Consider the following 24,549-nt stretch of genomic DNA (forward strand, 5'->3'; position numbering starts at 1 on the left):
TTTCTTTTTTTAGTAGTATATGGACTATCTGCTGAAATACATAGAGGTGATAGAGATCCATGATCCAATTCAGGTTGTGATTTATATCTTGTTTCTTTTATTTTTCAAATCCGACTCAAAGCACACATCTTTAGAAATAAGATCTGGCTACAAATGCAAGCGGAAAACTAATGCCTGCCTAAGTGATGATGATATCTTTGCAGCTTGGTGCTTATGTAGGCGCTGCATGGTGCTCATTTTTACTTGTTTACTCATCGCAGTGAGGCTTTTACCAGTTGTTTTTCTTGTCACAGAATATACCAGGATGGTTCAGTATCTAGAGTATGAACTTTAATCATTTATCAATTTATTGTAAAATTACTGCTGGTATCATTTGACCTTTACCTAAAAGGGCAGTTTCCAGATTCTTAGAAAGGGCTTGCACATTGAGCATGATCCAATTACTAGCTGTTCCAAACAACCCCATGTTGGGCAGCGGGCTCTAAAAGATACCCTGATTCCTGGTCGAGATAGGTCGAATCCCAGGGGAACCCTAAGGGACTGCAGGCGCATTTCCCAGTCTCCCATGAGATCAGGGCCTTCTCATATAGCTGCAGCTCCCCACCCCAATACCCCACAGCACCCTGTAGAATGGTTTGAGACAGATCAGTCACATAGGACCACGCCCCAAGCTCCTCCTCCACAGGTGAGGAAGTGACAACAGTCAGACTCAAGACAAATCAGTCATAGAAGCAGGACCATGCCTCCAAATAGGTAGATGAGTTCTTCCCAATTTCTCGGGCCAAACCAATAGGAAGTACCTACTGTTAGACACTGACCCATCCAAAAACTGTATTTAAGAGTCATGTTCAGAAGGATTAAAGGTGTACAGGAATTATTCCATCATCTGAGAGCTTCTGTCAGAAGAGCTGTAGCACCGGCTTGGGGAAGAGATCTGCTCTCCCAAAATCGCTGTCAGAAGCTTCTCTGCACCCCTTGCCAGCAAGTCAGTGTCCGTACTGGCTCAACCCAACCTGAGCAACCAAAGCAACAGCAGTGGAAATGGGTGTACAGTAACCCGGTCTGAAACGCAGGCTGAGCAACACCAATGAAGGCAGTGAAAAGCCATTCCCCTTCCTGCCTGAGTTCTCTTCCCTTCTCCTGATCCTGCGCACCTAGATGGACGAGAGATCGCCAGGGAAGACAACATCGAGCTGTCCCACAACCCCGTCCATCTCATTCTCCCTGCCAGAATCATTCATCTAACATTCACTTTCCCATCCAAGCAATAACTATGTTATCTACAGTTCGCACAACGCCATGTTTTTTGCTAAAAGATTCCCATTTTATATGGACTCTCCCAGTCTGCATGCCTGGCTCAATTCAAATAGCGTCATTTCTAAAGTTTTGCTGAGCAAAATGACCCTCTCTTTCTACAGTTTTGCAGCTTTGCAGTGCCTCAATTAGAGCACTGTTTGCTTCACTGGAGTGACTAGTAAGTCACTCAATTATATGTCTTGACTCTGACTTAGAAGTGGAGCACTAGAGGATATAGTGCTCCTTAATGGTTCACAGTTCACTTCCTGGGCCCCATCTTGTAATAATGTAGACTGCTCACCCTTTTTGCTGACCTCCAGGCCTTGCTGCTTCCTTTTGCTTCAGTTCCTCTCCCTGGGATGCATTCTTTTTCCTTTACCTAAAATTTCCATTAACATCTTAGAAACTAATTGGAATTCTATCTTCTACTTAGGAGGAGTCTTAACTTCAAATCGTAAATGTGATACTATCTTTAAGTCTTCTGTTGTGCATATCTATACTTTATATGAAGATTTACCAAGTACAGAACCCATTGCAGATCACTGGCAGGTATTTATTTAATTGCAGAGAATGGAAACTTATTAGGAATTGAAGTCCCTTTCACATAAGATTCTCTGCATTATTTTTTTTTATTTCAGATGTCTAAGATGGTTCATTTTTTTCTCTTACGTGAAAAATTGTCTTTTAATGAGCTCCAAAATAATGCTTAAATTTCTTAAAATTCAGTATTAGATTCCAATGGCTGTTTACTTCAAATAAACATTCTCATTGGATACAGTTTGTTTTCCTTCAATAAAAAAGCATTTGGACGAGAACTGGCCAAGTATATATTTGACTCTCAGTACTAAGCTTGGCATCACTTCCTGTGCTGGCAGTCCCCACTACAGTTGCCTTGTCACTGCTGTTGTGGGCTCTCTTCATAGAACCAACACATGAGGCCACACAAGAGAGCAGACACAGCAGCTGCAAGACTCAGATGTCCATGCTGAAATAAATTCTAAAGCAAAAATATTTGGATCTCTGACTGCCTCTATCTTTTGAGCCTTCTAGGAACTGTTTGGGTTGCTCAGGATGTGGAGTATTCAATTGTCCAGAGCCTGCTTTCCCTACTGTGCTCTTTGGTGATTTTCCTTTCAAAGTAAACGTGGAGGCCCTCGTGGCAGAGCAAAATCATTAATAGCACAGATTCAGGGGTCCAACTGCCTTCAAGAGAAACTTCAATTAGTCAATGAGTCTCTGAGCAAATTTGATGGGCCTGAGTGTTTTTTTCTACTGGAATATGAAAACTGTATCATCTACTTAATTGCAAATAGATGGGTTCACATGTATAAGACTTTCTGCCCCAGGCTTTGCATGATAAGGCTGTAAAGCACTTCCTATTATCATATAAATTCTCTAAAACATCTCAGATACCACTTAAAACTACCCTTTCTGGTCTGTCTGATAGTCCCATTGATTTGTTTATAGATTTGCTTGTCTGCTCATATATCCTTTCAATGTGGTTCTTCATCCAAAATCTGCACATAGATCATCAATATACATTGGGTTGAAGCCTGGGAAACTTAGAGCAAGTTATGAGAGTTTCTCTTCCTTTTCTGTATCTTTCAAAATGATAACACAAAGTAACCAACTGGAAAGTATAATCTAAAACAAACATTAATTTGCTGGTTCAATTAAGGACAATTTAGTAAAGTGTGAGGGATAGCACAAAGCTGTGCATTTCATACATGCCCTAAAAGCCATCCAAGTGTGATTTACTCCTGGGCTTCTAAGCTGACTGACAACCCTTTCCATAATTATTGAGTAAACATGCATGTTCAGTCTTTCATTATTTATGTCAATTATTTTCACTCGTGTTAAACAAGTGTATATCTTGAAGACTTTCAATGTCCAAGGTATAATTCTAGATCCTGGGAATATTTCACTGACTAATTCAACCAAATGCCCTTCTGTAATAGAGCCTGCATCAAATAAATGCAGAGAGGGTAAAGATGTGAACTGTGTGGCAGGGGAAAGGAAATTGGGGAAGGAGAAGGGGAAATGTCATGATAGGCAATTCAATTATTCTGGAAGTGGGGTGGAAAGAAGATAAGAGGATGCGGAAGAGTGTTCTGGAATGCTGTATTTATTGCAGCACCCATGAACTCACAGCAGCAGTAATTAACTGAATATGACCTATACAAGATAGTACCTGTCTATTTATGGATAGGCTCATGAGACCCCCCATACTTTGCTGACAATATCTAAGCAGTTAACAGTTTCTAGGGGAAAGTAATGTGATTCAGTGCAGTAGCCATAAATAACTTGTCCAGGCTTCAGTAGATACTCCCCACTTGTGCTTACTTAATTGATCCTAATTAAACTCTGTGGGTTATACACAAAACAGAGATGAGGAAGTAGGAGGACTTGTTGGGTGGGTATAGACACCAAGTCCCTGCTATGAGAAGACAGCTTTGAGCAAAGATTTGGAGGAACAAAATTTGTCTTCCATACAAACTTCCATGTACGAGTGTTGTGTGTAGAGCAATTATACGGCAAGGCACTGTAGATGAATGAGCGTGGCATGCTTTTCTAAAAACTTAGTATTTAGTACAAAATAAATCATAAGCAGCTTTGGGTAAAGGTGTCATATGATCTGTATGAGTGAGGAGATTCACTGTGGGAGTTGGAGTTTGGGGTAAGACCAGTGATGAAAAATTCAGTTCAGGGTAAGGGCAAAATGTGAAAGATAATTTATGAGTCTATGATAAATACTCAGAGCAGAGATGATGGACTTTGACTTTTAATCTAATTAACTAAATTTATGTATAAGTCATCAAAAATAAACAAAAAGCTCATTCAACCACAGAGATCCAATTATGATTTTAGAAATAATTGGATTCATTTTACTATAGAAAACTGTTGTCAAAAACTGTCACATTACATTGATTCCAAGTTTATGGAACATAGCCAGGATGATAATTTAGCATGAAACTCTGTGCAAACACACACATACAGAAAACGATAATAATGAAAATCAAAACCCACAAAATCAAAGTAACCCTTAGATATGACTGAAGTAATAATTCGTCATGTTATGTAAAGTTCCACTTCATTTGCTACAACCACATAAAACATAAACACATAAATGCCTAAAACACCTTTTAGAAATATTTTTATAGATCTATTTCATGCAGAAATGTAAACACTTGACATAAAAATCTTGGAATAAATGAATGATTTGATCAGACCTGTGAGTCAATGGTACCCTGAAAATAAGAAGTAGCCCTTAGGTGGGAAGAGCTAATTTCACTAATATTCATTGAATTGCTCTTAAATTTTTGAAAGAAATTTTTATATTATGCAAATATGTTCTTTAGTAATGACTTACATCTATATGAATCTAATATCCTTGCATATCTTTCATACATAAGCTTTTCTATTGAAGTAAACACTTATTTATGAAGAGTTTAAGTGAAGAATTTTCACAGGTTTTTAAAGGGCCAGCTAGTAAATACTTTAAACTTTTTTATTTTTTCATAAATTATATTTTAATAATATTTTCCTTCCCCAAGTTCCTTTTAGATCCTCCCTAGCCCTCAATGACCCAACGTCATAGATAAAATAAAAAATTTAAAATAAATATACACAAACTAAAATTAAATACGGGGAAACAAAACAGAAAAACAGAACATACAAAAGAAAGCATGGAGTCCATTTTGTGTTGGCAAACTACATCTGAGCATGTCTATCAGGTGATTGATACACCCAGTGCTGCTCTATTGAAATCCAATGATTTTTTTCCCTTTCCAGTAGGTCAGTCACCTCTGAGTGAGGGGTGCGACGTTGCATTAGCTTTCCTTGTTCAGTACTAGGACTTGTTTGGTTTGAACCTGGGCAGGGTTTGGAAAAGCAAGATTTGGATGTAAAGTCACATTTCATGATGATGAGAGAGGACTTTATGAAGGATATAAATAACTCCCTTAAAGAAATACAGGAGAACACACATAAACAAGTAGAAGCCTTTAAAGAGGAAACACAAAAATTCCTTAAAGAATAACAAGAAAACAAACAAACCAGTGAAGAAATTGAGCAAAACCATCCAAGATCTAAAAATGGAAATAGAAACAATAAAGAAATCACATAGAGAGACAACCCTGGAGATAGAAAACCTAGGAAAGAGATCAGGAGTTATAGACACAAGCTTTACCAACAGAATACAAAAGATAGAAGAGAGAATCTCAGGGGCAGAAGATACCATAGGAAACATGGACACAATAATCAAAGAAAATGCAAAAAGCTTTTAACCTAAAACATCCAGGTCCTAGGACACAATGAGAAGACGAAACCTAAGGATAATAGGTATAGAAGAGAATGAAGATTCTCAACTTAAAAGGCCAGAAAATATCTTCAACAAAATTAGAGAAAAAAACTTCTCTAACCTAAAAAATGTTATGCCCATGAACACAGAAGAAGCCTACAGAACACCAAACAGGTTGGACCAGAAAAGAAATTCCTGTCACATAATAATTAAAACATAAAATGCACAAAATAAAGAAAAAATATTAAGTGTGCTGTCAAGCTGCTGACATATGCTCTTTCCTGTTTCTTTCTGCAGGCACTCAGCGCTATGAGTTTTCCTCTTAGCACAGCTTTCATTGTGTCCCATAAGTTTGAGTATGTTGTCAGCAGCTTGACAGCACACCTAAAAGCTCTAGAACAAAAAGAAGCAAATACACCCAGGAGGAGTAGAAGGCAGGAAATAATCAAACTCAGAGCTGAAATCAACCAAGTAGAAACAAAAAGGACCATAGAAAGAATCAACAGAACCAAAAGTTGGTTCTTTGAGAAAATCAACAAGATAGATAAACCCTTAGCCAGACTAACGAGAGGACACAGAGAGTGTGTCCAAATTAACGAAATCAGAAATGAAAAGGGAGACATAACTACAGATTCGGAGGAAATTCAAAAAATCATCAGATCTTACTATAAAAACCTATATTCAACAAAATTTGAAAATCTTCAGGAAATGGACAATTTCCTAGACAGATACCAGGTATCGAAGTTAAATCAGGAACAGATAAACCAGTTAAACAACCCCATAACTCCTAAGGAAATAGAAGCAGTCATTAAAGGTCTCCCAACCATAAGGAGCCCAGGTCCAGACGGGTTTAGTGCAGAATTCTATCAAACCTTCATAGAAGACCTCATACCAATATTATCCAAACTATTCCACAAAATTGAAACAGATGGAGCCCTACCGAATTCCTTCTATGAAGCCACAATTACTCTTATACCTAAACCACACAAAGACACAACAAAGAAAGAGAACTTCAGACCAATTTCCCTTATGAATATCGACGCAAAAATACACAATAAAATTCTAGCAAACCGAACTCAAGAGCACATCAAAACAATCATCCATCATGATCAAGTAGGCTTCATCCCAGGCATGCAGGGATGGTTTAATATACGGAAAAGCATCAACGTGATCCATTATATAAACAAACTGAAAGAACAGAACCACATGATCATTTCATTAGATGCTGAGAAAGCATTTGACAAAATTCAACACCCCTTCATGATAAAAGTCCTGGAAAGAATAGGAATTCAAGGCCCATACCTAAACATAGTAAAAGCCATATACAGCAAACCAGTTGCTAACATTAAACTAAATGGAGAGAAACTTGAAGCAATCCCACTAAAATCAGGGACTAGACAAGGCTGCCCACTCTCTCATTACTTATTCAATATAGTTCTTGAAGTTCTAGCCAGAGCAATCAGACAACAAAAGGAGATCAAGGGGATACAGATCGGAAAAGAAGAGGTCAAAATATCACTATTTGCAGATGACATGATAGTATATTTAAGTGATCCCAAAAGTTCCACCAGAGAACTACTAAAGCTGATAAACAACTTCAGCAAAGTGGCTGGGTATAAAATTAACTCAAATAAATCAGTTGCCTTCCTCTATACAAAAGAGAAACAAGCCGAGAAAGAAATTAGGGAAACGACACCCTTCATAATAGACCCAAATAATATAAAGTACCTCGGTGTGACTTTAACCAAGCAAGTAAAAGATCTGTACAATAAGAACTTCAAGACACTGAGGAAAGAAATTGAAGAAGACCTCAGAAGATGGAAAGATCTCCCATGCTCATGGATTGGCAGGATTAATATAGTAAAAATGGCCATTTTACCAAAAGCAATGTACAGATTCAATGCAATCCCCATCAAAATACCAATCCAATTCTTCAAAGAGTTAGACAGAACAATTTGCAAATTCATCTGGAATAACAAAAAACCCAGGATAGCTAAAGCTATCCTCAACAATAAAAGGACTTCAGGGGGAATCACTATCCCTGAACTCAAGCAGTATTACAGAGCAATAGTGATAAAAACTGCATGGTATTGGGACAGAGACAGACAGATAGACCAATGGAATAGAATTGAAGACCCAGAAATGAACCCACACACCTATGGTCACTTGATTTTTGACAAAGGAGCCAAAACCATCCAATGGAAAAAAGATAGCATTTTCAGCAAATGGTGCTGGTTCAACTGGAGGGCAACATGTAGAAGAATGCAGATCGATCCATGCTTATCACCCTGTACAAAGCTTAAGTCCAAGTGGATCAAAGACCTCCACATCAAACCAGACACACTCAAACTAATAGAAGAAAAACTAGGGAAGCATCTGGAACACATGGGCACTGGAAAAAATTTCCTGAACAAAACACCAATGGCTTATGCTCTAAGATCAAGAATCGACAAATGGGATCTCATAAAACTGCAAAGCTTCTGTAAGGCAAAGGACACTGTGGTTAGGACAAAACGGCAACCAACAGATTGGGAAAAGATCTTTACCAATCCTCCAACAGATAGAGGCCTTATATCCAAAATATACAAAGAACTCAAGAAGTTAGACCGCAGGGAAACAAATAACCCTATTAAAAAATGGGGTTCAGAGCTAAACAAAGAATTCACAGCTGAGGAATGCCGAATGGCTGAGAAACACCTAAAGAAATGTTCAACATCTTTAGTCATAAGGGAAATGCAAATCAAAACAACCCTGAGATTTCACCTCACACCAGTGAGAATGGCTAAGATCAAAAACTCAGGTGACAGCAGATGCTGGCGAGGATGTGGAGAAAGAGGAACACTCCTCCATTGTTGGTGGGATTGCAGACTGGTAAAACCATTCTGGAAATCAGTCTGGAGGTTCCTCAGAAAATTAGACATTGAACTGCCTGAGGATCCAGCTATACCTCTCTTGGGCATATACCCAAAAGATGCCTCAACATATAAAAGAGACACGTGCTCCACTATGTTCATCGCAGCCTTATTTATAATAGCCAGAAAATGGAAAGAACCCAGATGCCCTTCAACAGAGGAATGGATACAGAAAATGTGGTACATCTACACAATGGAATATTACTCAGCTATCAAAAACAACGAGTTTATGAAATTCGTAGGCAAATGGTTGGAACTGGAAAATATCATCCTGAGTGAGCTAACCCAATCACAGAAAGACATACATGGTATGCACTCATTGATAAGTGGCTATTAGCCCAAATGCTTGAATTACCCTAGATCCCTAGAACAAACGAAACTCAAGACGGATGATCAAAATGTGAATGCTTCACTCCTTCTTTAAATGAGGAAAAAGAATACCCTTGGCAGGGAAGGGAGAGGCAAAGATTAAAACAGAGACTGAAGGAACACCCATTCAGAGCCTGCCCCACATGTGGCCCATACATATACAGCCACCCAATTAGACAAGATGGATGAAGCAAAGAAGTGCAGACCGACAGGAGCTGGATGTAGATCGCTCCTGAGAGACACAGCCAGAATACAGCAAATACAGAGGCGAATGCCAGCAGCAAACCACTGAACTGAGAATAGGTCCCCTATTGAAGGAATCAGAGAAAGAACTGGAAGAGCTTGAAGGGGCTCGAGACCCCAAAAGTACAACAATGCCAAGCAACCAGAGCTTCCAGGGACTAAGCCACTACCTAAAGACTATACATGGACTGACCCTGGACACTGACCCCATAGGTAGCAATGAATATCCTAGTAAGAGCACCAGTGGAAGGGGAAGCCCTGGGTCCTGCTAAGACTGAACCCCCAGTGAACTAGTCTATGGGGGGAGGGCGGCAATGGGGGGAGGGTTGGGAGGGGAACACCCATAAGGAAGGGGAGGGGGGAGGGGGATGTTTGCCTGGAAACCGGGAAAGGCAATAACACTCAAAATGTATATAAGAAATACTCAAGTTAATAAAAAAAAAAAAGTAAAAAAAAAAAAAAGAAAAGAAAAAGAAAAAATATTAAAAGCCATAAGGGAAAATGGTCAAGTCACATATAAAGGCAGACCTATCAGAATTACACCAGACTTCTCACCAGGGACTATGAAAGTCAGAAGATTCTGGACAGATGTCATACAGACCCTAAGAGAACACAAATGCAGGCCAGGCTACAACATCCAACAAAACTCTCAATTACCATAGATCGAGAAACTAGGATATTCCATGACAAAACCAAAGTTACACAATATCTTTCCACAAATTCAGCCCTACCAAAGATAACAGATGGAAAACTGTAACACAAGGAGGAAAACTATGCCTAGAAAAAGCCAGAAAGTATTCTTCTTGCAACAAATCCAAAAGAAGATAGCCACACAAACATAATTCCAGGAACAATCACTATTCTTTAATGTCTCTTAACATCGATGAGCTGAATTCCCCAATAAAAAGACATAGACTAACAGACTGGATATGTAAAAGCACCCAGCATTTTGCTGCATACAGGAGATGCACCTCAGTGACAAAGACAGACACTACATAAGAGTAAAAGCCTGGGAAAATTTTTTCTAAACAAATGGTACTAAGAAACAAGATGGAGTAGCCATTCTAATATCGAGTAAAATCATCCTTTCAACCAAAAGTCATCAAAAAAGATAAGGAAGGACACTTCATACTCATCAAAAGAAAAATCTACTAAGATGAACTCTCAATTTTGAACACCTATGCTCTAAATGGAAGGGTAACCACATTCATAAAAGAAACTTTACTAATGCCAAAGCAAAGATTGCACCACACACAGTAACAGTAATAGGAAACTTCAACACACTTCTCTCAACAATGTCAAATTATGGAAACAGAAACTAAACAAAGACACAGTGAAACTAGTAGAAATTAGGAACCAAATGGATTTAACAGATACCTATATAACATTTCATCCTAAAACAAAAGAATATATCTTCTTCTCAGCACCTCATGGTACCCTCTCAAAAATTAATCAAATAATTGGTCACAAAACAGTCCTCAATAGATATGAGATGATTGAAATGATCTCAGGCATTCTATCAGATCACCATGGATTAAGACTGGCTTTCAATAACAACAAATACAACAGAAAGCCCAAATGCACATGGAAGCTGAAAACACTATATTGAATGACAACTTGATCAAAGAAGAAATAAAGAAAGAAATTAAGACTTTTTAGAATTTAATGAAAATGAAGGTAGACCATACCCAAATTTATGGGATACAATGAGAACAATGCTAAGAGGAAAACTCATAAGTCTGAGTGACTCCAAAAAGAAATTAAAGAGAGCATAAACTAAAAGCTTAACAGTACATCTGAATGCTCCAAAACAAAAAGAAGCAAATTCACCCATAAGTATATGGCAGGAAATAATGAAACTCAGAGCTAAAATCAACCAAGTAGAAAAAAAATGAACTATACAAAAACAAAAAAAAATCAACAAAACCAGAAACTGGTTCTTTGAGAAAATAAACAAGATAGATAAACCCTTAACCAGCCTTTCCTGAGGGGAGAGACAGTATCCAAAATAACAAAATCAGAAATGAAAAGGGAGTGATATTAAAAGAAACTCAGGAAATTAAAAAATTATCAAATTCTACAACAAAAACCTATAATCAACAAAACTGTAAAACCTAGAGGAAATGGAAAATTTTCTAGAAATATACCAGGTACTAAAGTTAAATCAGCATTTCATAGCAGCTAAAGAAATAGAAGCAGACATTAAAAGTCTTCCACCCCACAAAAGCCCAGGACCAGGACCAGTATGCGATTCTATTAGACTTTCAAAGAAGACCTAACTATACTTTCAAACTATTTCACAAAATAGAAACAGAAGGAACACAACCTAATTCATTCTCTTAATGTAAAATTACACTTATACATAAACCACACAAAGACTTAACAGTGGAAGAGAACTTCAGACCAATTTCCCTTTGAATATTGATCCAAAAAATACTCAATAAAATTCTCGCAAACTGAATGCAAGAACACATCAAAACAATCATTCACCATGATCAAGTAAGCTTCATCCCAGGGATACAAGGATGGTTCAATATACATAAATCCATCAATGTAATCCAATATACAAACAAACTCAAGGAAAAAATTATCTGATCATTTCATTAGATGCTGAGAAAGCATTTGACAAAACCCTTTCATGATAAAAGTCCTGGAAAGATCAGGAATTCAACGTTCATACCTAAACATAGCAGAAACAATATATAGCAAACCAGTAGCCAACATCAACTAAATGGAGAGAAACTTGAAGCAATCACACTAAATTCAGGGATTAGACAAGGTTGCCCACTCTCTCCCTAAGTATGCAATATTGCACTTGAATTCCTAGGGAGAGCAATTAGACAGCAAAAAGAGGTAAAAAAAATACAAATTGGAAAGGAAGAAGTCAAAATATCACTATTTGCAGATGTTATGATAGTATACAAGTGTAACCCTCAAAAGTTCAACCAGAGAACTACTGAGCCTGCTAAACAATTTCAGAAAGTGGCTGGTTATAAAATTAACTCAAACACATTATTAGCCTTCCTCTACTCAAAGGATAAACAGGCTGAGAAAGGAATTAGAGAAATTACATCCTTCATAATAGCCAAAATAATATACCTTGGTGTGATTCTAACCAAGCAAGTCAAAGATCTGTTTGACAAGAACTTCAAGTCTCTGTAGAAAGACGTCCCAGAAGGTCTCAGAAGATGGAAAGATCTCCCAAGTTCATGAAGTTCATGAACTGGCAGGATCAATATTGTAAAAATGTCCATCTTGCCAAAAGCAACCTATAGGTTCAGTGAAATTCCAATCAAAATTCCAACTCAATTGTTCATAAAATTAGAAATAGCAATTTGCAAATTTATTTACAAAAGCAACAAACCCAGGAAAGCGAAAACTGTTCTAAAAAAAAAAAACAAAAACAAAAAAACAAAAACAAAAAAAACTTACCATCCCTAACCTCAAACTGTATTACAGAACAGTCATGATAAAAAACTGCATGGTATTGGTATTGGTACAGAGACCGGCAGTTAGATCAATGGAATAGAATTTAAGACCCAGAAATGAACCCACACACCATTGATCACTTGATCTTTGATAAAGGGGCTGAAACTGTCCAATAGAAAAAAGATAGCATTCTCAAGAAATGGTGCTGGTTCACTTGGAGGTCAGCATGTAGAACCCATTCTTATCTCCTTGTACAAAGCTCAAGTCCAAGTGGATCAAAGACCCCCACATAAAACTAGATACACTACAACTATTAGAAGAGAATGTGTGGAAAAGCCTCAAACACATAGGCACAGTGGAAAATTTCCTAAACAGAACAAATGGCTTATGCTCTGAGGTTAAGAGTGGACAAATGGGACCTCATAAAACTACAAAGCTTCTGTAAGGCAAAGGACAATGTCAATAGGACAAAATGGCAACAACAGATTGGGAAAAGATGTTGACTAATCCTATATCCAATAGAGGGTTAGTATCCAACACATCCAAACAACTCAACAAGTTAGACTCCAGAGAATGAAATATTCCTATTAAAAATGGAGTACAGAACTAACAAAGAATTCTCAACTGAGGCATATCAAAAGACTGAGAAGCACCAAAAGAACTGTTCAACATCCTTAGTCATCAGGGAAATGCAAATTAGAACAAACCTGAGATTCCTTCTCATTCCAGTCAAGATAGCTAAGTTTAAAAACTCAGGTGACAACAGATGCTGGTGAGGATGTGGAGAAATAGGAACACTCCCTCATTGTTTGTAGGATTACAAGCTGGTACAACCACTCTGAAAATTAGTCTTGTGGTTCCTCAGAAAAGTGGATATAGAATGGGCTACAAAATACTTACAGGAGGACATAGAGGAACAAAGAGTGGAGCAGCGACTGAAGGAAAGGCCATCCAGAGACTGACATACATGGGGATTCATCACAGAATATAGTGGCCTAGTCTAGCATTTGTTGTGTCTTAGGGTCTGTATGACATCTGTCTAGGATCTTCTAGTTTCATAGTCTCAGGTTGAAAAGTCTAGTATGATTTTTTCCATCTGGTTATTTCTGTTGTTAATTGATCTTGGTGTCTCTGACTGGAGCTTGTCCTTCCTTTGGGCCTATGAACCTGACAGTCTGTGAGCCTGTAAGACTGTGAGCCTGTGAGCCTGTGAGCCTGTGAGCCTGTGAGGAGTGAGACTGCTTCTGGGAGACCAGCCGTCTCACAACAGGTTTTAGGTCCAAGACCTGTGGGACAGACCCAGCTCTAGGTTTAGGTTGAGATCAGAAGGTTCCTGTCCTAGGCCACCCTGAGGCTCCTTTACCCTGTGCATTCCTGGTGGGTTTCTCCTTAGAAAGTCAATGGAAGGAAAGTGGGGTCCAACATATGGGCTGTGGGCTTAGGAGGAAGAACGATCCTGGCAGACCAGCTCTCCCCAGGCAAGATTTGTGTCTGAGAGCTTTGGAACACCCCCAGTTCTGGGTGCAATTGTAAACAGGAAGGATCCTCTCCGAGGGCACCCGGTGACTCCCAAGCCTTGTGCACTCCTGTTGGGTCTATCTTTGGACAGTCAGTAGAGAGAACCAGGGCTCCTACCTGTGGGCTGAGGGTGAGTGCTACTGGCAGGCCAGCTCCTTGGGGGCAGGCTTTATATCTGAGGGCTATGAGAGAGCCCGACCTCTGGGCCTATCTAATGCCTTAAGACACTGTAGTGTTTTGAATAAGAAGGACTTCTGCTGTGGTTTGCCCTGGAGTTATCTGTATTTTGATGCTAATTCCACTGCCCCAAGGACAGCTGCCTACTCTGGTACTCAGGAGTCAGAGTTCACTAGAACTTCACTAGAACCTTCTCCCCATTGAATTTGTAAAATACTGGTAAAGGGCAGGTACAGGATAGAAGGAGGCCTGTCATTGGATGAGAAGGAAGGATAGGCGAGAGAAGAGTTTGAAGGAAGAGGAGGAAACTGGGACAAAAAAAGAGGAAGAGGCAGGAAGGAGAGAGAGAGAAGCCTCGGCAGGAGAATATGACGGGTGATGTTAAGATTCCATGCTGTACCTTTATAGATTGTTACAAATGTTTTTAAGGGATGGATGTGTATTGGACTTTGTATAAACATACAAAGTGGTGGGCAATTATATCTTATCAGTTGGGTGAAAGGTTATTGTGTTGTGTGTTCTTTTATATGACTGTTTGAGTGTAGGAAAGTATGCGGCAGTTGGAGACACTGGGCTGCTGCTGACGAGTTGGAATGTGTTTCCTCCAAGATGTCTAGCAGATATCTTGGGGCACTGCAGTGCTGAACCTATCGAGGTAAAAGACAACCATACTTTTTTTATTTTTTTTTTTTTTTTTGTATTTTTACAACAGACTTCCATAGGCTCATATAAGTGTGGCCTTGTTAAAGTAGGTGTGATCTTGTGGAAGGAAGTGAGCTCCTGGTGGCGGGCTTTGAGGTTTCAGAAGCATATGCCAGGCCGCTCTTTCTCTCTTCCTTTGGCTGTCTGTGAATTACTATGTAAATTTTCACTACTTCTCCAGTGTCATATGTACCATCATCTTCCCATCATGATGATAATAGACTAAGGTAATGAAAGTGCAAGCAAGCCTCCACTCTCTTATGAGAGTTCCCTTGGTCATGATGTCTCTTCCCAGTAATGGGATAGTAATTAAGAAAAAGGCCAACTACACTGATAGCAGAGTCATTCATGGGGATTGATATGTACTGCCCTTGTTACCACCACATTTAAGCTACACTAAGCCAACAAATGTTTAGAAGGCTGACTGAACTATTAATTGACATTTATTCATCTACACAACTTTCTGTCCACTGACTAGATGGCATTTCATGGTCCTACTAGCCCTTTTATTTTTTCTTTACCTCTTTCTTAATGCAATACCTCAGCCTTAATCTGAAAGTGTGGATTGTAAGAAGAAAGCATGGATCTCCTTTCCTCCACAATAGGAAGCTTGCTGATGTGGCTTCATCCTATTTATTCTCAATCCACTATTCCTTTTCTTAATCCAAGATGATTACCAGCATGTGGACCTGTGCGTTAAGAAGGGCAGGAAAGAACAAGGCATCTTGCCCATTTCTGTTTCTAGCTCAGTTGTAAGACTCTTTGTTACTATTTAGATACTCCCATCATCCTTGGGCCTTGCTGTCTTTGTTCAAACAGGAAGGTCAAGTTACACTTAAGGCTCACTTCCATTGGAATGGATTATCTACAGACTTGGCAACTGGACGAAGATTCCCATTTGATGATTCAGTCTAGCCATAGGAATAGCTAATGTTTAAAAGTAAATGTGTTTAAAATACTTATAAAAATACATTTGAAACCCTGACAATTTTATAATAATACAGATAATTGCTTGAGTGTTTTCATGGGAGATTCACCAAAAGGAAAGTCATACCAGGAAATGTTTGTTCTGTTTATGGGTGTGGAAGAAAGGTTTTTTTTTTCCTTGTTTGAATGTCCTTTAAAGAATCATTAAGATACATTATCCAACCTAACTTATAGACTCTAAAAGATTCTTAACATTTGACTTCACTTGTCAACTATCTTAGTTTTATCATCAGCCCTAATTGTATGTAAAAGATAGGGTTGAGGAGTCAAGCAGCACAGGCATTGTAGAAATCAAAATGTTAGCAAGTATGGCAATCAGGAACTAGATATGCAAAAGACAAAAAAGAGAATGTAACTTGATATATTACAGACATTAACAATTCCACCCTGAATTGGACCATAGTTGTTTTACAGTTAATGACTAACTTTGACTAATGCCATTCTAGTCCTATATGAAAGGAGGTTGCAAAGAAACAGTTGATATCAGAGTGTTAGTAAATGTAACAATTAGTAACTAGTTGAAAAGATCAAGAAGAGGGAGGTACCCATGGTACATATTGTACATTCTGAAAGTTCTATCTTTCAGAACACTTTTCCTATACCTTTTCAACACTTTCTGGAAGAAGTTTCAAAGAAGCTGCTATCAATCAATACTTTCACTTTGATATATGTCTGTTATGACATCATTTTATATTATCTTTAAATTAGCATCTAATGGTTTTTAATTTGTGTCTTAAAAGTAAAAACATATATGCAGTAAAAGTTCCTAAATAGATACAAATGCTTCTGTCCATCTCTTCTGCACCTTTTGCACAGACTTTGTTTTGAGATAGCACACATATTACAATACCATCCACAAGCATTTGCTAGATTTCGGAAAATATGTTATGCAGTGAGCAGAAAAACTTTCTGCAAATATACTAACCAGAAATGTAACAGACCAATGAAGGCATGCCAAAGCAAGTCAAATGAAAATCTTCTCTTTTATACTTTGTCACACATATCTCTTCCTGGAACAATTATATAATGTCTTATAGTATGTAAGACATAAAGTGATTTTGAGTTCTATTATTTGATCTTGCTAATGCATCAAGAGAATTGAGACAGTCATCAAAACCCCGATATTCAGCATGATAAAATGCATTGAACGCTCAGAAGCACAGATAGGTAACTTAGAAATTGTGGGTGGCATCTGAGGCAGCTTGGTATCTCACAGTTATTGAGCCTTCAACCTTGAGACCTGAAAAATCTTTTAGATACACAGATATGGAAGTGATTGATCTAGTTAATACCCCACTAGTATTTGCCAGAGAATTAGTGATAGAGTCATTCAGTTAATATGTTTGCACTTAATTTGAAGGACAAGAAATCAAAGATTCTTCTAGGATAGTTGCCACTGATATAGATACACTTGTTTTTCGTAATGCTCCAGTTTGAACAGACTCACAAAGCCTGTTTGCTGAGAAATAAGAAGCTACCTGTTTTGTTTTGTGTTGTTTTCTTTTGTGGCTTGGACTCACTGTATAACTCTAGCTAGCCTGTAACTTGTTACTTAGACCAGTCTGGTCTGGAACTCAGTGAGATATATCTGCCTCTACCTTTCCATTAAAAGTACTGCAATCAAAGGAGAAAGTTACTATGCCAGTCTAGAAGCATTTTAAGTTAGAAATTACTTCTGGAAGCTAAAATGAAAACAATGATAATATACCCAAGCTATTCTCTGGTTTAAGCAGCATTAAGGATCAAAATGTTTGTGCTAAGTCACATAAAAGATACAAAGGCATGGCAGACTGAAACTTAGAGAAGACTTACCCCTGTCTGTATCATACAGGAAGACGAAACAGTTCCACTCATAGTGATCCAGGAGGCTCAGGAGTGCACCTCTCAGTGAAGGTCTTAGCTGCAGCACAAACTGGCTCTCCCCTTCAGTGGGAAAGCTTGGTGTGATGAGAGAGATGTGCAGAGCACTGCAGAACGAGGTCAAGGTATGCACGGATCTCTTGTCATAGAGTCCAAAAATGGCAAACACCCCTCTAGAATACTGGGAACAGACTGCAGGGGGAGAAAAATAGACAGAGAAGCCAATCACCAACTTTTACTGCACACATGGTTTATGAAAGTTAAAAGAAAATTATGAAATGTCAGTAATATATAATAAGGAACACAGAAAATGTGTGCATTTATTGGAAAATAAGCTGTAAGTTCTGACAGCCAAGCCGTGTATGAAGCTGGCTTAAGTGAAATCAAATCAAGTTAAAGAGAAAGTTGACTAAACTAAAGTAAATACTATGCTACAGGCTTTTAGGAATAACAGATATAAATTTTTCTTTGTATTTCTTCTTGCCAGAAAACAGGAAAAATTTACTTTGACATTTTTAGTAGCAATTCAAACAGTTACCTGCTTCCTGTGTTATTTGTTTGCCTCATCTAATTTTGGACTGCATTTGATAAACAAGTTGCTAACTTTTTATTTCCAACTTTATAGGAATTTCATCTTTTGTCACAACCTTGAATTCTGCTTGAATCATGTTTGAAGATAGAAATTCTGTTTCAGAGGAAAACAATTTTTAGGCCGTATAAACAGCTGAATGAACTGGGAGTAACAGTGTACTATAAACCTAAAACAATTGCCACAACTCCTGAAAAGGCCTGCCTGGACAAAGAGGGCATCTCTTCACCTTGACAGTTCTTGCAAGGATAAGAAGGCACTGATGTTATGTGTGAGAGATTCTTTTTAAAATTTTTTTTGCTGACTACAGTATGACTAATTTATGGAACATATTTAGGTGACTTTTTTGCGTCTACACTTTAAAAGACATAGAACTATGATCATGGGAGACATCAATTTGCGCCTCGTGTGTGTGTGTGTGTGTGTGTGTGTGTGTGTGTGTGTGTGTCTATTTGCAGCTGCTCTGTATTTGTGTCTTAGTTTAGACAATAAAACAAAACTGCATTGTAAATTCTTATATTGCTCGTAGTCTTATTTCTACTTCGTGTATATAACAAGTCAGAGTAGCTTTTCGCACTTGAATATATTTACATTTTGAGGCTTTTAGTTAATATTTTTAATTTATAAATTCATTAAGAAATTCAAGAACAGTGGATAATCTACAGCTATTCACATAGTTTTAGTTTACTAAGAAATAAAGAACTACAAAAATTTATTTTTACCTTGTGTATATAAGTATTTTCCTGTAGTAGTACATGTACTGTGTGTGTGTGTGTGTGTGTGTGTGTGTGTGTGTGTGTGTGTGTGTGTGTGTGTGTGGCTCACCACAGCCAGAAGAGGGATTCAGATCCCTAACTACAGCTCTTGATGCTAGGTTTGTGCTGTGAGCTGAACCTGGGTCCTTTGAAGATGCTCTGAAATAGGTTATCATTCTAGCCTCAGTAAGTAAACAAAATTTTATTAAAATGTTAAAAGTTCTAGACTTGTTCTAAATTTGTATTGTGTAATTTCTGAGATTTCAGAATATTTGGTATATAATTAGATAAACTTTACTAAAATCTAGGTATGTTTCTTTTATTTCTCTTTGTTTCATCTCTTAAAATTGGAAATCAGGTATAAATATTATAACAGGAGTATAAAGATAGCAGAAAATAGATGACATTGATGAACTTCACCTAACACATATGGGATACTTTTTTGAGAACAATAGGTTTACTAAAGGACCAAAATTATATTTAGTTGAAAATTCCAAGTTAAATGTGACATGGGGATATATGGGGAAAATTCAAGACCTTGTAAGCAAGCTTAAATACTAACATTGTCAGTGCTAACCTGATTATTTAGGACATAATTTGTCTCACTGGCATAAATGACAAAATCTAAAATGCAAAAATTCAATGAAAGTATATAACCCTACTATTTTATGAGGATACATGAAGCAAAAACCAACATATTTTAATACATCAGGTTTAAATAATTCCATCATTAAATTACAGAATAAGAGTTCTAGAAAGTAAAATACGTCAGCTGATCTTAAGCCAATATACATCATGTTCAGATGTTGTATGGTAGATAGCATTTTAATAGCTACTAAAGCTGTTTGTAAAGAAATCTAGTGAGGAAGATCATGTATCTCTAACTCTGTACTCCATCAGGAACTACAGTGAATTGCTGGAACGCTTTGGACATTTTAAAGCCATGCTCTGACAGAATGACTAGTTGTCATTGTCTCACAACATATATAGCTGTCATCATGAATTTCCATGTAATTCAAATTCCATAGCTTCAGTGATCCAGATAATTCATTTCCATATGTGTTCCCTTTTTATACAAGTTTGAGGCTTTCAGTCTGTCCTTAATTAAAGGCGTAACTCAATTCCCTTTTTTTGTTTGTTTAATTTTGCTTTCGTGTTCTGGCCTGACTTTAATTCAGGCTAGGCATGTACTCTACCACTGAACTTCATTCCAAGTCCATAGTTCAAATCACATTTTACTCTAGTGAAAATAAATATGTTTATAGTATGGTCTAATTTACATAATGCATGATACAAGTTATCTTACTAATGATTAACTCTAGAATTCAAGTCTTCAGCTTCAGTTTCCATTTTGCTACTGAACCTACATGCAGACTTTAGAAATTATTCAGGAAAAAGTAGGAACAGAATTTTTCCCACAATATTTCTTGAGGAACTCCTAGAGTTCCCCAGAGGGACTGGTGCTGCATTGGAACCATTAGCAAGCTAGCATAGGCTAGAGCCCTTCTTCTATTGCACCTCTATCCTACACACACACACACACACACACACACACACACACACACACTACACATCCAGGAGCACTCCTAACTTCATCCATGCAAAATATCAACACCTTTTGTAAAAAGGGTTAGACAGTAATGTGAAGCCTAAGGAACTATGCACAAAGTCCCTCTCCTGCTAATTCCTTCCACAGAATTTAAATGGAAGCCTGTTCACTTCCCAGTGTTCTGATACTCATCATATCATATAGCTTGTCTCGGTTTATTTTACTAGGCCTCAATAAATTTAATAACTTCTTTATATTAATCATATACATGTGCTTCCATTCATTGCATTATGATAATCCGATTTTATCATAGCTAACTGCCATTCTGCTTCTATTACTCTTACTTTCAAAGCATTCTAAATACACATCCATTAACACTGCTTCTGAATGAGTTCTACCATCAGCATACATTTGCAAATTTCTATAGTGTTATTATTTTAAACATTGTCGCCTTGTTTTATTCTAGAGCCCTGACTTGGCAGGTGAAAGCTTATTGTGTCTTCAATATATAACAACTGGCTGTCAGTCAAATATTCAATGTTATTACCCTTATGTGAAACCCTGAACAATACAATACTTGGTTCAATAGATTCAAATTTCAATAGCCTAGTCATTTCCATATTTATTATAAATTTCATTACTGAAACACTAAATTAAAATTTTCTTGGTTATCTCCCACACTCATCTATTTGTTCCTTAGAATCTAAATAAGTATTCAAACAGTACATATAAGAACATGTAACTGTAGCATAATTTAATAATCTAAGTTTTAAAAAAATATATTCCCAATGTAGCAAAAGAAAACAGAATTTAGTTTTTATATAAAGTGACAAATATTAAATAATGCATAGTCACTGAATGGAGGTGATGGTATCATGGTGACAGACATTTTGCATTGCAAACACTAATTAAAATGGAGTTTTCAAGAAAATAATGTGTAAGTTTCACTGCATATCCTATATTTTGCTTCACTAATGAAATAACATGTATTATGTAAATCAGCCAATAATAGACACTAGTAATAATCCATTAACTTTAGACCTGATGGTGTGAGTTGAACTAAACACATCTTCTCATCAGGTAGTTGCCAAATGTCATTTCACATGCATATTCTATATGATAAATTAAACCACATTATTCCATAACTTGTAAAGAATTGTAGTCTTGTAATTATTTAAGTAAAATGATATTGTCTTAGCTCAGTGTGTTGTAAGTTAGAAGAGATGGATTGAATTTGACATGCCCACAGCAGTGTGGATGAAGAGAGGCAGTCTCTTTCATCCATATAGTTCCTATCTTTCTCCTTTTCTAAATGTGTTTATGGCTTGGCATTATTAAAGCAAAGAACTTCTGTGCTTTGTTCCTTTTGTGTCTTCACTAACTGTGCAGCCTCCTATTGGAGGGACTTTTAACATAGTTTCTAATTCATCTATCTCCAATGGTTTCTCATTAGCTTCACCACAAAACTGTCAGTTTTTAACTTCTAGTTTGATGGAATTCTCTGACATGTTTTTGACACATTAGATGTGGTTTTCTTTCTTTTTTCCTTTAATTGAATATTTTTAAATTTACATTTCAACTGTTATCTCCTTTCATGGTTTTCCCTCCAGAATCCCCATATCCCATCCCCTCTACTTCTGCATCTATGAGGGTGCCCCCCAACACACCCACCCACTCCTTCCTGCATCCCTATCCTGGCATTCCCTAGCCTTCACAAGACTAAGGACTTCTCCTGCCATTGATGCAAGACCATTCTCTGCTACATATGTGGCTGTAGCCATGGGTCCCTCCGTGTGTACTCTTTGTTTGGTGGTTTAGTCCCTGATAGCTCTGGGGTGACTGGTTGATTGATATTGTTACACTTACAATGGGGTTGCAAACCCCTTCAGCTCCTTCATTCCTTTTTCTAACTCCTCCAATGGGGACCTTGGTCTCAGTCTAATGGTTGGATCAGATTATCTAGTTCTGTATTTGTCAGGCTCTGGCAGAGTCTCTCAGGACACATCTATATCAGGCTCCTGTCAGAATACACTTCTTGGCATTTACAATAGTGTCTGGGTTTGGTGACTACATATGGGATGAGTCTCCAGGTGGAACGGTCTCTGGATGGCCTTTCCTTCAAGGTCTGCTCCATACTTTGTCTCTTTATTTCCTCCTGTGAGTACTTTCTACCCATCTTCTAAGAAGGACTTAAGCATCCACACTTTGGTCTTCCTTCTTCTTGAGCTTCATGTAGTCTGTGAAATGTATTTTGGGTATTCCAATCTTTTGGGCTAATATCCACTTATCACTGAGTGCATATCATGTGTGTTCTTTTGTGATTGGGTTACCTCACCCTGGATAATATTTTCTAGTTCCATCCATTTGTCTAAGAATTTCATGAAGTCATTGTTTTTAATAGCTAGTAGTACTCCACTGTGTAAATGTACCACATTTTCTGTATCGATTTCTCTGTTGAAGGACATCTGGGCTCTTTCCAGCTTCTGGCTATAATTTAGGCTGCAATGAACATAGTGGAGCATGTGTCCTTTTTATATGTTGGAACATTTTTTTGGGGTGTATGCCCAGGAGTGGTATAACTGTGTCCTCAGGTAGTGCTCTGTCCAGATTTCTGAGGAACCACAAGACTGATTTCCAGAGTGGTTGTACCAACTTGCAATCCCACCTAAAACGGAGGAATGTTCCTCTTTCTACACATCCTCACCAGCACCTGCTGTGCTATTCTGACTGGTATGAAGTGGAATCTCAGTGTTGTTTTGACTTGCATTTCACTGATGACTAAGAATATTGAACATTTCTTTAGGTACTTCTCAGCCATTTGATATTCCTCAGCTGAGAATTCTTTGTTTAGCTCTGTATACCATTTTCAATAGGGTTATTTGATTCTCTAGTTGACTTCTTGTATATATTCGATTTCAACCCTCTGTCAGATGTAGGATTGGTAAAGATCTTTTGCCACTCTGTTGTTTGCCATTTTGTCCTAAAAACTGTCCTTTGCCTTATAGAATTTTAAGGGTTCCCATTTCTTGATTCTTGATCTTAGAGTATAAGCTGGTGTTTTGTTCAGAAAAATTTTCCCTGTTCCCATGTATTTGAGACTCTTGTCCAGTTTCTCTTCTATTATTTTCAGTATATCTGGTTTTATGTGGGGGTCCTTGATCCACTTGGACTTGAGCTTTGTACAAGGAGATAAGAGTCGATTGATTTGCATTCTTTTTCATGGTGACCTCCAGTTGAACCAGCGCAGTTGAAACAGCAACAACATGTTTGTTGAAAATGCTGCCTTTTTTTTCCATTTGATGGTTTTAACTCCTTTGTCAAAGATCAAGTGACCATAGGTGTTTGGAGTTTTAAATGCTTCCCTTGCCTTACTTCTAACACCACAGCTGTGGTCTTCCTTTGTTTACTGGACATGTCTTAATTTCCTTTAATTCCTTTAATTTGGTATAGCTTCATACTTTCCACCTTAAACTTACCACTTTTCCTATAACATGACATCATCTAAGTCTGGGCTTTAAGCATTATGTTGTTTTTGAATATGAAATGTTCTCCAAAGACTTATGTATTTAAGCACTGGGTCCTCAGATGTTGGTGCAGTTTGGCAATATTACAGAACTTTTAGAAGTGGACCTTTGATGGAGAAAGTGAGTCACTGGAGGAAGGCTTGGAGGTTTTATTATCAGCATTCTCTTCCTTTTTAGTTTGCTTTTTTAGTGAACATGCAATGTGACCCTTCGTACTTTCCCCATCATAGTATATGGTATACCTTTATCTGTAAACGAAAAATGCTTTCTCCTACAAGTTACCTCTTGTCAAATATTTTTGTTACAGATTCTGACTGTAAAAACTGAACATATGAATTC

At 37.6% G+C, this 24,549-nt stretch overlaps 1 protein-coding gene across 12 annotated transcripts in view; it reads right to left on the reverse strand.

Moving 5' to 3' along the window:
• The window catches only part of Gria4 (glutamate ionotropic receptor AMPA type subunit 4), a 474,601-nt gene that overhangs the window by 292,745 nt on the left and 157,307 nt on the right, over nt 1–24,549 (reverse strand). For all 12 annotated transcript variants that reach the window (XR_010053935.1, XR_010053936.1, XR_010053937.1 and 9 more), the window contains exon 4: nt 17,746–17,985. Coding sequence is in view for 9 of the 12 variants with exons in the window: in XM_063265032.1 (XP_063121102.1) it covers nt 17,746–17,985 (240 nt within the window). In the remaining 3 variants the exon portion in view is untranslated. The remainder of the gene's footprint in view (nt 1–17,745; nt 17,986–24,549) is intronic.

The sequence above is a fragment of the Rattus norvegicus genome, chromosome 8, assembly GCF_036323735.1.
Source record: "Rattus norvegicus strain BN/NHsdMcwi chromosome 8, GRCr8, whole genome shotgun sequence".
Lineage (NCBI taxonomy): Eukaryota > Metazoa > Chordata > Mammalia > Rodentia > Muridae > Rattus > Rattus norvegicus.